This window comes from Agelaius tricolor, unplaced genomic scaffold (assembly GCF_023055355.1).
Source record: "Agelaius tricolor isolate 1412-34295 unplaced genomic scaffold, bAgeTri1.0.p SCAF_14, whole genome shotgun sequence".
In the NCBI taxonomy this organism is placed as follows: Eukaryota; Metazoa; Chordata; class Aves; order Passeriformes; family Icteridae; genus Agelaius; species Agelaius tricolor.
The window spans coordinates 4912760-4927276 of record NW_027269274.1 but is presented as its reverse complement, the minus strand read 5'-3'; the positions used below and the strand labels follow the sequence as shown (position 1 = coordinate 4927276).

The window sequence follows — 14517 nt, the reverse complement described above, 5'->3', positions numbered from 1 at the left end:
GTCTCTGACTAAAGTAGCCAAATGATGCCCCAGATTTTTTAATGGAGGTTATAAATGCTCTTGAATGTCCACAGAAAAGCCACAGATTCAGGTGTCTTTCTGGTTTTTTTATTAATAAATACCTTAACAGCACCAATGATATTTGAACATAATTTTGCAATGCTGTGCATGGTGGCTGCTTGGGGACAGTGAAGAGACACACCTGTATTTTCATGTACCAGTTGATAATTTTCTCCTTTTGTGTTTCTTGTAAACAAAGCCATCTCTTCCATATTTAACACCTTCCATAAAATTGATCAAATCAATACCAAATAAGAGGGAAATCCTCATTTTAATCCACTGCCTCCTTTGGTTTAAGGTGACTCAGTAAGTCTCAGGAGTGCTAAACTTATAACCAGATTGTTGTGGTTCCTTTTAAAAACATCTTTTCTTTGCATATATGTGTGCACACATGTTGAAAACAAGACTTTTGGCCACCTTAAAGTTCCATGTGTTTGAAAATACATTAGCATGAACATTTTGACAACAAAACCTGGGAAAAGTGTATTTCTATACATCAGAGGTCTGTACATGAATAAGCATTTATACAAATATAATCCACCAAATATTGGCTTCTACATACAATTCTGAAATATGGTGATTCATTTAGATTTCCTAACCTTCAACCATGCTGGCACTAACAGGAACTTTTCAGGCTGCCTTAACACCCACAGAGTTATGTTTGTTTTATAAGGTGAGCACAGACTTCTCTTGCTGTATTTGCACTTTACTTATGAATAAATTAAGTGGTAAAGTGAAGTTTGAACAACATAGTCTGTGGTGTAGTAACATCAGCAACTGCAAGTTCCTGGCCATCCACAAGCCCCAGTTCTGAAACAGAAAGAAAAGCTTCATTAATTTAATTAAACCCATGTGCTTTGCCTTTTCAAGAAGCCCAAAAAAATTAGAAATGCTATCCCCACAAACCATAAATGTGATTAAATAAAGCTGCAAACAGCTCACTGGCTAAGTTATATTAACCTAATTTAACAGGGAAACAGACCTTGTTGAGAAATATATATAAAACTCTACTGGAGAGTGTGTAATTTACAGCAGATATTTGGTTGCAATGTTCTGTGCATCTGCCTGCACTTCACCTTTAAACAACTGATGTACCTGAGAAATGTGAAACTAAAATTGAATGTGTATTGAATGTACAAGGACAATGAAGCAAATTCTACTGCATAATGCAAGCAAAGCTAAATATCCACACAGAGGGGTGAGACTGACTTTCTCTAACTTGAAACTCAATACCTGACAACTCCATGATACCTTTTAGTGTCTTGGAAAGATTCGGCCTTGTTCGTTCTTCAATTGAAGCTACTGTCTGCAAATTAAAAAAGAAAATTAAAAAAAAAAAAAGCCAAATTTTTTTCTTCAAATTCAGTAATGTAAGCAAATTCAGAATATTAAAGTCCATTATGTATGTTCAGATTACCTGTAAATAAAGTGTTTTATTTCCCCCATACATAGTTGCTGTGATTGCAGGAGATTTCATCTGCCTATATATAAAACATTAAAAAACAAACAAATAAACAGAACAAAACAAAACCAGGGAATCAGGTTAAAAACACATTTTAAAATTACCCTTTATAAGCACTAAACCAACAAATTATCAAATTACTCAGAATGGTTGCAACTTACAATGAAGCATTATTTGTTAAGTAATCCAGGATCTCCTGCAATTTAGCTGATGGGGAGATCTCTATGTTTTGGGGAAGCTGGCTGCAGGCTGGACAGTTCTCCTACCACAAAACAGCACAAGAATACACATTATGTTAAAGATGATTTCAGAAATGCTGCTAGTAAGGTCCATAAAGTGTTTGTGTTGTGTTTTTTTGAAATTTTAGCTGTAGAAATATTAATAGTTGTCAATATTAATGACAAAACCCATTTCCTTCTGAAGTCTGTCACTGATTGCCTCCCAACAGTACCTAAGTATTTATGAATGACAAATTTCATCTGACATAAAATCCAATACTACAAACTTTCAGATCAATTTTTGCCATAACCTCTTTTTTAGAAGATCTGCCCATGAGTTATCTTAGGTTTGAAGACCTTATTCTGTAGCTCTACTTTGAAGAAATAGCAGACCAGTAACACTGTAATTTTCATTTTTAAAACTTCAGAAATATTATTATTCAGTGCTAGGGGCTGACTGATTCAATATACACACAAAGTGCATAAATACAAATCAAGGAAAAATTCCTTCAAGCCTTTAATGGCACTAACCTTTCTTTCAGCTTCAAAACTGTATGTATATAATCCATCCACATCATTGAACACCAAGTAGTTGTTAAGAGGAACATATGCACTGTAATGACAAATATGTCAGTGTTGATACATGGCATTATGCTGGAAATCATGTCTGTAATTAATAAGAAATTAATTACCTTGTGGCTATCTTAAAAACTTCAGTGGCGCAAACAGCTGGAATGAGAAAAAAGAATTTCTTCACCTAGCTCTACCAGACATGGAGACACCACACAGTTGTACAAAAAGTGACAGAAACAATCAAGTATAACAATCTATAAAGAGAAAAGTAAACACCTGAAGGCAGCTGGTAGTTCTGTGCATGAACACCACAGATTTGGCACTAATCTGAGACTATGTCAAGCCTATGTACTGTGTTTTTCAATTTTTCTCCCCAGTCTTAAATGCTTTTGCTCTCTCCCAGAGTGATAACATTTATTCAGTCACTTACAGTTTCTCTATGGAAAACATAAATATGACTGTAAGAATAAACCAGACACATTTAAAATTTACTATTATCCTCTCCAGGTTCTCAATTCCAAATTGTTGTCCCACAAAACTCTCAAGTCAGTAAAGTAGAAGTGAAATGAGTTCTTACAGCATACCTGCAATTACTGCATTTGTAGAAGCTACTGCTGGAATAATTCGTTTAATCACCCCTGTAAAAACAAAACATACAGCTCTGGGTTTTCTAGGAAACTCTACTGAGAAACTACTTTTAGACAGAATAATTTCAAAGGGTGAGTCCAAAGGTACTTTTAAGTGTCCAGGAATTTCTGTAACAAGCATGTATAATGGCATGCTGCTGCAGTACTTGGGCACTTTTTTATTTTAGGAATGAATCAAGCACATTGAAAAAAAGCAGGTATCAAACAAAGAGAACTACTGAACAAACTCTGAAAGAAGTATTCTGCATTTAGCAGGGAAAATTAAAACTGTTCTTTTCCTGTTAAACTGGGAAATGCACAAAGGAAAGATAGTTGAGTTTTCTATTTGGTTAGTGTTTGAAATGCTGATTAAATGAGTGTCAGCATACTGCACTTGCATGTGAACAGAGGCAGGGACAGCAGAGAGGAACAGATGCCATAGACTTAACCAGCCTGAACTGGCACAAAATGTTGCTAAAAAAGACAATCAGGTCCCTTTGTTTTTACTCTTTGAACCAGCAAGTGTGGTCACCATGTAATGTAAACTGTGGAGCTGCTCCAAGTTAAAAATAAAATAGCAAAAAGAATGTTCAGCTTTATCCCAGATAAGTTCCTCTGATTCATCATGAATGCCTGAACATCTGATTTGTCATAAAAATATTTGTGCTGGCACAGGAAACAAGCTGCTTGTTTCTGTTTTAAGGGTGAGGAGAATTATCCCTGCACAGCTGCCAGCTTAGTCATAACAAATACAAAGAATGCCAATCCAGCCTAGGTGCAAATGCTACAACTTGGTGAAATGCCATCCCCTTACCTTGGGTGAGTCTGTAGGTAACACCTTTAATATTAAATTGTGATGCTCTTTCTAAAGACTTCTGGTAAATCCACTGTATATGTTCAGGGTCATCTCCATCCAATGCAATACCTTCTACAGTAAAGAATTTAGAGATAAATTGCAATTATAAAAGTTCTTCTGAAACACAGCACTCATTTTTGTCTAAAAAAAATCCCTGTTTTAATTTATAATGAATACCTCATGAAGCTATTGAAACTTGACATTTTAAATAACCAAAGTATTATTTTTACAAACATCTTTAGTTTTAACACATCCTATACACAAACTATCATCACTGCACAATTTATAGAGCTGTTACAGGTTACATTTCAATTCAGGAAAGACACTGTGCAGTGTGAGAAACAGGAGCAAATATGGTACAGGAGAGTGAATTCAAGAAGAGAAAATCCATCTCCAGCTCAGAGGAGGCTTAGATTCAATATGACAATGAACCACACGAGGTTAAGAGTCAGGATTGTTTTATTAAAAGCACACACCCAACTCAAGTTAATTAAAAGGAGAAATGCTCATTTAGCACCATTACAATATATTAATTACCTCCAAAAGGCTGTTCCTTTGGCCACTGCAATATCCTGACATACTCAATGCAATGCTCTGGCAGTCTGGGCATGGATGCAATGGTGCACATGGGAAAATTGACCTGGTTGGGCAGGGGAAGAAAACCAGAAGAAACAATGACACATTAGGTGTAGTACTAAGAAAAGAAACCAGCAAAGCAGAGGAATATGAAGAGATGGCAATTTCACTGGGGGAATTACCTGTGGTGGGTAAAGTGCAAGCGTGCATTCAACACAGGCTGTCATCCCAGGAATGATCACACGGACATTGCCTTTGAAACCTTCTGTCCCTCCATCTATCAGGGGTATGATGGAACTTGGATCCAGGACACCATCTTCATAATGCAAAAATGACATCTAACAAATAAAGGGGGGGGGGGGGGGGTTGGTTTTTGTTTGGTTTGGTTTTATAAACAAGTTGCAGGAAGAAAAAAAAATCCTACAATTTTATTCTTAAAGCTACACCCAACTATTGAGTGCTTAATGTACAGTTTGTTTTAAGTGTATATAAAACACTACTTATTTGTCAGTGCACAAGACTTTATCAATCACCTTCACCCTCTACATCCTCCCCTTACTCCCCTGATAAATGCTATTATTTGCTATGCTATGCTATATGTTCTTATAGTTCATCAGAACAAATAGCTGAAGGTTTGGTTGAAGGTTTGATTCTCTACTTGTTTTCCTTTTGTCTTTTTTATTTTAATACAGGTAGATACTCCAGATCATTGTTTTACAAACAAATTCACAATTATAAAATTACCAATTTTCTGGTCACTGAATTCTGTAACAGTGATATATAATGGCATTTACAAGTTGCAGCATAATAAATACTGTTTGGGTAATGAAGAAAAAATTCACAGTGGGAGCATCTCTGGAGCTTTCTGTCTTGATCTTCAAAAGTTGACTGCAGAAGGCCACAAGCAATGTAACCTAACTATGAAATTATCCCTGCAGGGCACTGCACAGATGTTGGCTAACACTCTCAAGAAAAGGGCAGGTAAGAGAGCCTGCATTTCATCCTGCTCACAGAAAGAAAACAGGTATACCAGAAAGCTGTGGGTTTCAACAGCTCTCATTCATTCTCATGACACATTCTATGCAAGTATATTTCATTTAGTCATCTAAACTCAAGCAACAATCAGGCATTAAGAAGATTGAAAACTTTACCAGCATGCCATTTATCCATCTTCTTGCAATTATAGAGTCCAGCCCACAAACAATAATATGAAACTCTGGGGAGAAAAAAACATTATTCAAAATCTAATGCAGACTAATGCAGACTTCCTAAGACAAGCAAAGTATTCTGTCCATAACAGGGACAGTGACAGTAGCTTAGCTACTCCCCTAGACTGCCTGTATCACAGATGTATTTAGATTTTGTCTACATGTTACTTCTACTTCCAGTATACTGTGGAAGACTAAAATAATTAGCAGCAAAGTACCAGGAAAAGCAGTGAGCAGCAACATCTGCAAGGGTCCCCTAAAGCACCTATGGGTGTTTGTCAGGAAAACAAATTCCACTTACGTCGATAGAAGCTTTCATCCATGTCTTGAATCTTTTTAAAATATCTGAATGCAAGCCCAGTAAAGGAATATATTCATAGTTAAGTTTACTGTTTTCTATTTGCTAACCAAAATATTATCTAATTTATTACTGTAGTTCTATACAACACCTTCTAAAAAAACTATGTGATCTGAGATTAAATTCCCACAGCTGAAGCTGTAACATCTCACAAAACTAGTAAAGGGCACAGTGGAATAGTCCTAAACAGCAAAGTTCAGCAGGTGAAATATTTAGGAAGCTCAAAATATGTGCTCTCACCAAGTCCTTTATCAGTAAGTGCTGCTCTGTGTTTATAAACTACTGCCTTCTACCAGTGCTTACTCAAAACCCTCTGGTGAATAATTCCAGTATCTCAGTGAAAATTACAATATTGCACTTGAATAAAAAGACTCAGTGGAAAAATACAAAATAATTTCTGAGCCTTTCCCGTGCAGATTCCCTGTATGTTAATACGGAGAAAGAATTCTCAACTCACGAGCTGAATGAATGTGTCCTTTATTGTATGAGAAACAGGATGGCAGCAAAATACCTCAGATACTCTTACCACCCACAGAGTTTTCTAGGATACAGAAGCCTTCAGGCTTCTCTGTGAAAGGATACGGAACCACAGCACAGTTGGGAATGCGGCTGTTCAGGAATTCTGCTGCAACTTCTGCTTTTGGCCGCCCCACATCCTTCGCTCTGGGAAAAACCCAAGCAATCCCAAAAGCTTGATTTTAGCAGATTTTGTCTTTCCAATCTATATACATTTCAATACCAAATTGAGTGGCTAATTGTTACTTCAGGACAATTTATTTAATTGGATAATATTAAGGCATTCAACCCAAACCATTCCATGATCCCTGTAAAGCATCAGATGTGAGAGTCATAGAATTAACTATGGTTAACAGCACCAAAAACATCCAATGATTGTTCACTGTACTTGGATGAAAAAGGTACCAGAAAATCTGAGATCTCAATCTGTGTGCATTTATTCCTTGGTATCACCTTTTCCAATAGCCATTAGCTGTACTGGAATGTCAAGGAACATAGATTGATTTTCTTCATGCCACAGAGTCCAAAATAAGAAGAAATCATATGCAATTTTTAGTTAATTCTGAGTACTATTGTGACATGAAGGTCCAGTAATCTTTAATGACCTCTTGTCCAACCAAAAAAATGAATATATTAACATGTTTTATTTAGGTACATTTTTAAAAACCCAGAAGTTAAACAGTGAAAATGTAAGATACCACTCACCGAAACAAAAACTGTCGATTAAGGTTAGAAACATCTATAGTATCCATGTCAATAACATGGATCTGTCTGAAGCCAGACAGTGCCTGGAAAAAGAGAAGGTCAGCTTCATTTAACAGGAAATTAAATGCTCACAAAGCTCCAGAATTCACTCCACATGCCAAAACAGCAACCTTTGGAGGAACAAATGGATTTGCTCCTCATTGTCTGTGCAGACAGGTACATGGTCATTCTTTTTCAAAGGCGTTTTGTTGGGCTGCTAATGCTGGTATTCAGACAGATGGAATTAATAACATTCCAAAGTCAAGGACAATGCTCTCCTGAAGGCAATATTGCTTTGGCCTACCTAATGCTAACACAGGGAAGCCAACAGTAGGCTGATCTATAAGGGGAAACTGCAGTATTCCTTCATGGCTGGAGTAAATCAAAAGAGCCCACTGGGGGAAAAAAAGCACAGAATTTAATACCACAAGCACTTCCATGCTTGGCAGGAATTGGAAAAACAAAGTTTATTTCCTTTAAAAAGCTTTTTTAAAATTCCTGTTGAGGTTTGGGACATTAACCATTTCCACATGAATGAGTCTGTCATATTGACCCAGATATCACAGTTCAAAACAAGGCAGCATTCCCGTGGCAGTCAGTGCTGAAGGAGATGGCAAACAAAAATCACCTCCCTATCTAAGAACACACTGAACCTCTGACAAAGGTTCAGTGAAGGTTCAAAGAAAAGGGTTAAAACAGAAGCTCTGCCTCATCTCCATTTGCATGCAGGCCACCACCACATCTGGCAAATAACTTTACAGTAAAATTGCCTTAAAAATGTATGGTGGGTCTGATCTGGTAAAGTAGCAACATCAGTCACACTCAAAGACACAATGTGAACTGCAGTTAAAGGGAAATAAACGCTGTAAAACATGGGGTTTGGAGGAAATAAATGAACTGTGATGTTCTGAAGTGACTCTAAAAAATTTGAGTCATATACAAAATATGACTTACATTTTCCTTTAAGACTCTTTTTTTAAAATGTAAAGACTTTGAAACTTTTCCCTTTACATTTTCTGAAAAAACAGAGCTATCCCATGCAACAGAAATCCATGTTCTTAAATAGAAACATGGGGAGGTAGAGTAATAGTCCAAAGTACCAAACTCAAATGGGATCATAACACTGATACACTGATATAAATATGAGTGCTTGTGAGGATGAAAACCACAGTAACAGGATAATTGAACTTGTGCATTTCAAACAACACTTTGTAGCATTATGAGCACGATTTGTCCTAAGTTGACTTCATTTCCCTAGATCTGGCAATTAGGGAAAATCACCAATATCAGACTGGATATATGGCTGCACATGAACTTCTGGCTACTCTGCATACAAAGCAACTTGTTATAAGTCAAGACAAGCTTTGAGATAGCTGAATAAATAACATGCAACATGTGAAAATACCACCTTTCAAATGCATCCTTCATCTTTATTGTCTGTATCAACATGTATTTTACACATGTTGCACATGTTGATTAAAACTTAAAATTCTAGTAGCTATATACAACCAGAACTGCAAAATTAGCTAATTAAAAAAGACAGTTTTGTCAAAGCAAAAAAGAAAAAGAAACAGAGAAAAGTCGAAGAAGAAAAGGGTTAAAACACAATAATTACCAGGTTTTTCAGGAGTTCACATCCTAATCCTCCTGCTCCAATAACTAACACTTTACATGTGCTTAACAAAAAATCAAGGGCCTGCAGAAAACATAAAACAAAAAATTAATACAATTTGTGCTTTACTTCATAAGCCTTACAAACATTTTACCATAAATTTTCAGTGCCTAGTGAGTTACAGATAAAGCAGCTTTGCATTTGCAGGACTAATTACATATTGGACTTTAATCACTTGTTGAGTTCATGCAGTTCTTGTATCCCCACTTAGAGAGAATCAGGACCTTTGCTGATACCAGTATATTACTTTTGACCATGAAAAAAGCAAGGTCCACTCTTATTATTATTTGGTTTATGGTGATAATGCTTTCCTTCTTCAGATATTTCACACATACATTATACAAAATAAATCTAAACAGATAGATAACATTGCTGGACAGAAAGAATTGAAAATGTTAAGTATATCACTGCTCTCTGTGAACTGCTCTACTTCACCCCAGTGTCCAACTAGTAAACAATGGAACAGTACATTAAAAAGGTAACAGGAAAATACCTTAAACCAAAAGCTCTGAAATAAAATGTACAACAAAAGAAGCAGAAGAAATATTTAAAACAGTCTACCCCACTACACGCCTTATCCCATTCCCAAAGTATTCATGTTAACACTAATTTAAGTACAATAAATTCCTCCCTGTATCAAATTACTTAAAAATGGAGATTCAAATGCTGCTATTTTTCATGTGAAACTCAAAACCAGCATAATTCATACATTGCTATATATTTATATATGATAACAGCAAGCTTAAATTTGACAGTGTACAACTTACAAATACAAACTTATAAAAAGAACATAACACATTCTCCTAGGACCACAATGTTCAATTGATAAAAACACAAGCTTTTCATGCAGCTTGAGTACTCACACATTGCTGGTGGTCACTTAATGAACCTGTTCACATTAATTTGCAACACACTCTACAGATATTTGATTGAAATGAAGTCTTTCTCACTTGAGTGCCTGGCTCGAAATCGGGATGTGTGAATGGTCCAGATCGCTCGAGGAACTTCTTTACATGGTTCCAGCGACCTTCCCAGTCTCCAGAGTCCCCACACCCACCATCAACAGCCATTCTGCACAGAACACAGTAAATTCAGCTGCAACATCACACAGGAAAAGCCACACCTCCAACTTGCTATGCAAAGAACACCTAAATTATTGATCATTCCTACAAATGCATCTGCATATTCTTTATGCCTGTAAGTTATGCATAGGAGTATTTGCATGAGTGGGTTTTATTTGTGGAACTAGAAAGCAATAATATAAATATGCACAGAGGGGAAAAACAACCCAGGCATTTCAATAAACCCACTGATTTAACTGTTACTAGTAAAAGTTGACCTGCAGTTTAAAAAGGGCACAATCTTATTACTTTTATTTCCCTCAAATTTGAAGAGGACACACAAAAAAAGCTTGTTCCTTTCAATTTTGAAGGTGATTGTTTTTTCATCAGTTAAGTCTTGTATCTTTTTTTGACAGACTTATCAGTCTGTAACTGCAATTGTGAGGCTCTGAATAAATTACAGTAACATGCCCCAACATCATCCTCTGAATCTTCAGGGTACTTTATTTAGACAAATATTTTTGAAAGACATGAATCTTGAATGTTCTTCACTCTCAAGTGGTACCATGGAATTAGAATTGCCCCATTTTTCAGGCATCCTTGAGCCTGTCTGCAGGAACAGCCTCACTTGAAAACAAAGGAATGTTTCCAGTTATCTTCCTTTAAATTTTCAAGGCAGAATTTTACATCAAATACTCCAATACCCTTTTCTCCTTTTGCAGGTCACTTTTAATAGTACAGAAATATAAATTTAAATTTTTAAGAGACTCACAGGAATAGTTCAAAATCAGCTCTCAAGTATTGTTCTACTATAAGATCAACAGCTACTTCCATTTTAAATAAATAGGGAAGTGAAACTCAATAAATATGATTATGTTCTATGTTAATATAAAACTAAGCTCGTTATAAAAGAGCCAATACTGAGTAGCAAAGGATGTGTCACCACTGATAAAGTGTTTTCTCCTATGCTTTCTCCACCTGCTTTCTCCTACGAAGCACTATAAAAAGCACTTGTCTAATAACTCTTGGGTAATGTTTAGAATTTATTATAACTTTTTCGTAATTCATCTCAAAATCAAAGGCAAATGTGGTGAAAACATCTGGAGTGAGTTCCTTTATCTTCACAGAATTCACAACTTGGACAACACAGGATGCCCAAGTAAGTGAACTTAGGCAATGGATTTTGCAGAAGATTTTCAGTAACAGGGAAAAACTTCCCTAAACTGCAGGAATAAATAAATCCTAATTCACCTGTGATGTCCCTGCCCATGGCAGTGGGTTGGAACAAAATGATCTTTAAGGTGCCTTCCAACCCAAACCATTCCAGGATTCTAGGATAATTTGATTGCAGACTGAACTCCCCTCATTAACTGTTGAGGGAAGTTACTATATGAGCAGTTAAATAAAACCTACAAAAATCACTTGAATTCATAAGGGTCTTTTGACCTCAGATGCACTTTTGTATCTCCTCTAGTTTTCACAATAATCTGAAAATACACATATTTCACATAATGGGAAATGGTGTACATAAACAAAACACCCCCTCTGCAGAACTCCTCATCTGCTGTACAACAGATTTCAGGAGGTGCATTAAGCACTTAAAATGAGTCAACAGACATCACAAAAACTCCTTCTATGGATATTATCGTTTTTAGCATTTCTGGAAATGAGTGTAGAAGCCGTGCTTGGTGACATTAAGAAAAATTTTTAAAATTCTTTTATATAGTCCCTATAAACAGCTACTAAACAGCAGCACTCCTTTTCTGTTTAGATGTGTATATTTTCCTTCCTAATTGATAAAAATGCTAAGATCTAGTTTCACTTTCACAATTAGACTACAGTTGGTTTTTTAGAGGGTTGGACATTGTGGAGATCTGAAAAACATCTGTAACTCAACCTGATATTTATGTTTTATTTCACAGACAGTTTTCTCAAGTGTTTATTTTTTGTGCTGTTACAGCATGACCAGGTATAAGAGTTCAACAACTTTCTTATTTATTTGAGTTATTTTCATTTTAAATTTTGTTTGAAATATCAGAGCACCACAGTCCTTATATCGCTTTAAGCTCAGACTTTTCTCCCTGCCACCCTCACGCCTCCAAAGCTCCATGCTTTTTTGGGGGACTTGGCATGCAGCCCTCCCACCGCACATGCCCCGGGGATGCTGCGCTCCCATCCCCACGCACATGCACTGCCAGAGCCCAGGCAGGCCTGCCTGCTGACCCAGGGTACAGGGACACAGTGGAATGGAATAGTTAAGGGATGGAAGCAGATGATGTTCAACATTTCTCAACATTCGTTTTCACGGCCTTTAAGGCAGGTGCGTAGATTTTTAAGAGTTTTAATGCGCAGAGACAACTGTTCTGCAGTTCTGGATTTTTAATTTTCAGCCAAAACCTTAAGTCACCTGCTTCTAGCCTAGAGGCCCTCCCAGGTCCCTGACCGGCCAGGCAGCTTTTCCCCGTCTCCTCACCAAGCTCTTCAGCACACCATGCCAAGCTGCGAGCCCGCCACTCCCGCCCCGCTGCTCTCCCCGGGGGCTTCCTCTCCCCCAGCCCGGGCTGCTCAAGGGCCCTGCCCCACCTACGGCAGCTCCCCTGGGGCTCCCTCCTCCCCCGCGGGCCCCGCAGCCTCCTCCCAGCCCTCAGCTCCTGCGGGGCTGCGGCTCGCCCTCACCTACCCCCGCCCCAGCAAGCGCTGCCCCTGCCCCGCTCGCCCGCAGCCCCGCACTAACCCATCCGCCAGCAGCTCCTCTAGCCTCCTTCTTTTCTTCTCCCTAAAAGAGAGAGAATAAAAGAAGGGTCAGTATCGCGCTACAGAGACCGGGGAGGAGGGAGAGGGGACCCCGGGCCCGGGGCAGGGCCGGCCGAGCACACACATACAGGGCACTTACGGTTCCTCACCATCCGCCATAGTTCCCTCTGCTTCCCACAGTGCCCCGCGAGCGGCGGGGCGGGCCCGGGCCCGGCGGGCTGAGCGCGGCCCCGGCAGCGGCGATAGCGGCGACAGTGCCGATAGTGGCGATAGTGGCGATAACCGGCACGGACACACGGCGGGGACACCCCCGATCCCTGACACACACGGGCTCCCTCCCGTCCTGCCTGCCCGCACCCGAGGGATCTCCCTGTGCCCGCCTCTCTGATGGTCACAGAGTCCAATGGTCTCGCTTCAAAGGGACTTCAAAGCCCATCCAGTTACACCCCTGCCATGGCAGGGACACCTTCCACTACCCCAGCTTGCTCCAAGCCCTGTCCAACCTGGCCTTGGACATTTCCAGGGATGGAACAGCCACAGCTTCTTGGGCAACCTGTGCCAGGGCCTCACCACCCTCAGAGGGAAGCATTTCTTCCTAATATTTAATCTAAACCTACTGTCCATCAGTTTGAAGCCATTCCATTGTCTATCACTCCAGGCCCTTGTAAATAGTCTCTCTCCGTATTTGTTGCAGCCTCCCTTCAGGTACTGGAAGGCCACAATTAGGTCACCCCAGGCTGAACCATCCCAGTTCCCTCAGCCTTTTCTCGTATCAGAGCTTCTCTGGCCTCCTCCAGACTCAGAACTTCCTGGGAGCCATGGAGGGCATCCTCAGGGACAAAGTGTGGAGATCATGGTGCCTTAAAGCCTTCAGGAAGGCTGGAACCCAAATGTGATCACTGGGCTGGTCGCTGCCTGCCCCAATGGCTTTTGTGTGATCAGCATTCCCTGGACAGGGACCAGAATGCATAAACCAGAACAGTGCAGGCCAGGAGGCCGATGAGCAGGACTAACTTGGGCTGTGCTCAATTCTTGGGCTCCCAAACTTCAGCGATGTAAATCCTTCAGGGATGGAGCTGTGAGAAGCAAGTGCCAGCCTGCTTACATTTGGAGAAGGATTTTGATGCACGGTAGCACAGCAAACCCTGTGTGCTGTGTGATGCACAAACAGCCCGTGCTTGAGCCACGGTGCCTGAAGTGTGAAAGCCTGAAAACACAAGTGTTCCAACATGGACATGGGGTCAAAACACCACAGCTGCTGGCACCAACCTTTCCCTCCAAAGACACTGTCGCCCTGTTGCCCATTTTAGGAGCTCTGTAAACAAGAGTCCAGTTTAGAAAAGAGATATTGTTTAATCTGCACAGGCGGAAGTTTCCACAAATCAAGCACCCCAAGGGGTAAAAAGTTCTATCGATTATCTAGTAAAATTTACATGAACCCGCCTCCATACTACATATTCTCCGCCCTCCTAATGCATATTCATTTAGGTGATGTAATCTGACGCAATGCCTGAAACCCAAAGTTCTTTTTTTAATTAGGCAAATTCTATTGTAGAAATTATCAGACGGCATCAGTTACTTTGCAAGAGGTGAGAAAATTCAGCGTGAAGACAGAAAATGCAGCTTGAAGACATCAACCCCACTAGCGGAGCCCCCCTGCCATGGGATACCCCGCAGTGCCCCCTTGGCTGGGGCTGGCACTTCTCGTGGTGCCCTCCCCACTCATCCCTTGTTTCACAGACGATGCCAAGTGGCTTCGCCACGTGAATGCCCAACGCGCATCACCACTCGCTGAAGGAACAATGAATTTACAGCGATTATTGACAGCAGCCC

General features: G+C 39.5%; 1 protein-coding gene across 5 annotated transcripts; it reads right to left on the bottom strand.

The window, feature by feature from the left end:
- Positions 1 to 92: 92 nt before the first annotated feature.
- UBA3 (ubiquitin like modifier activating enzyme 3) lies at positions 93 to 12963 on the bottom strand. 5 transcript variants are annotated; one of them, XM_071439364.1, is made up of 18 exons: positions 12824 to 12963; positions 12665 to 12706; positions 9820 to 9940; positions 8813 to 8893; positions 7159 to 7241; positions 6520 to 6600; positions 5881 to 5924; positions 5523 to 5587; positions 4554 to 4709; positions 4333 to 4435; positions 3754 to 3867; positions 2898 to 2951; positions 2433 to 2469; positions 2272 to 2353; positions 1684 to 1784; positions 1478 to 1541; positions 1312 to 1366; positions 93 to 870 (listed from the first exon to the last, which is right to left on the bottom strand). In XM_071439364.1, exons 1-18 carry the CDS (start codon positions 12841 to 12843, stop codon positions 782 to 784), a joined length of 1392 nt encoding a protein of 463 aa, XP_071295465.1. In that variant the 5' UTR covers positions 12844 to 12963; the 3' UTR covers positions 93 to 781. The 5 variants fall into 5 exon arrangements, with proteins under 5 accessions (XP_071295465.1, XP_071295468.1, XP_071295467.1 ...); XM_071439367.1 differs by having other exon boundaries at positions 12834 to 12928; XM_071439366.1 differs by having other exon boundaries at positions 12813 to 12911.
- Positions 12964 to 14517: the final 1554 nt, after the last annotated feature.

Excerpts from the sequence above, each read along its gene's own strand:
- UBA3 (XM_071439364.1), bottom strand. The coding sequence starts at position 12,843 with ATGGCGGATGGTGAGGAACC. Across the intron at positions 2,952-3,753 it reads TACCTACAGACTCACCCAAG|GGGTGATTAAACGAATTATT; the intron begins GTAAGGGGATGG and ends TTGTTTTTACAG. Across the intron at positions 1,785-2,271 it reads GTTTTGAAGCTGAAAGAAAG|GAGAACTGTCCAGCCTGCAG; the intron begins GTTAGTGCCATT and ends GTTTTGTGGTAG.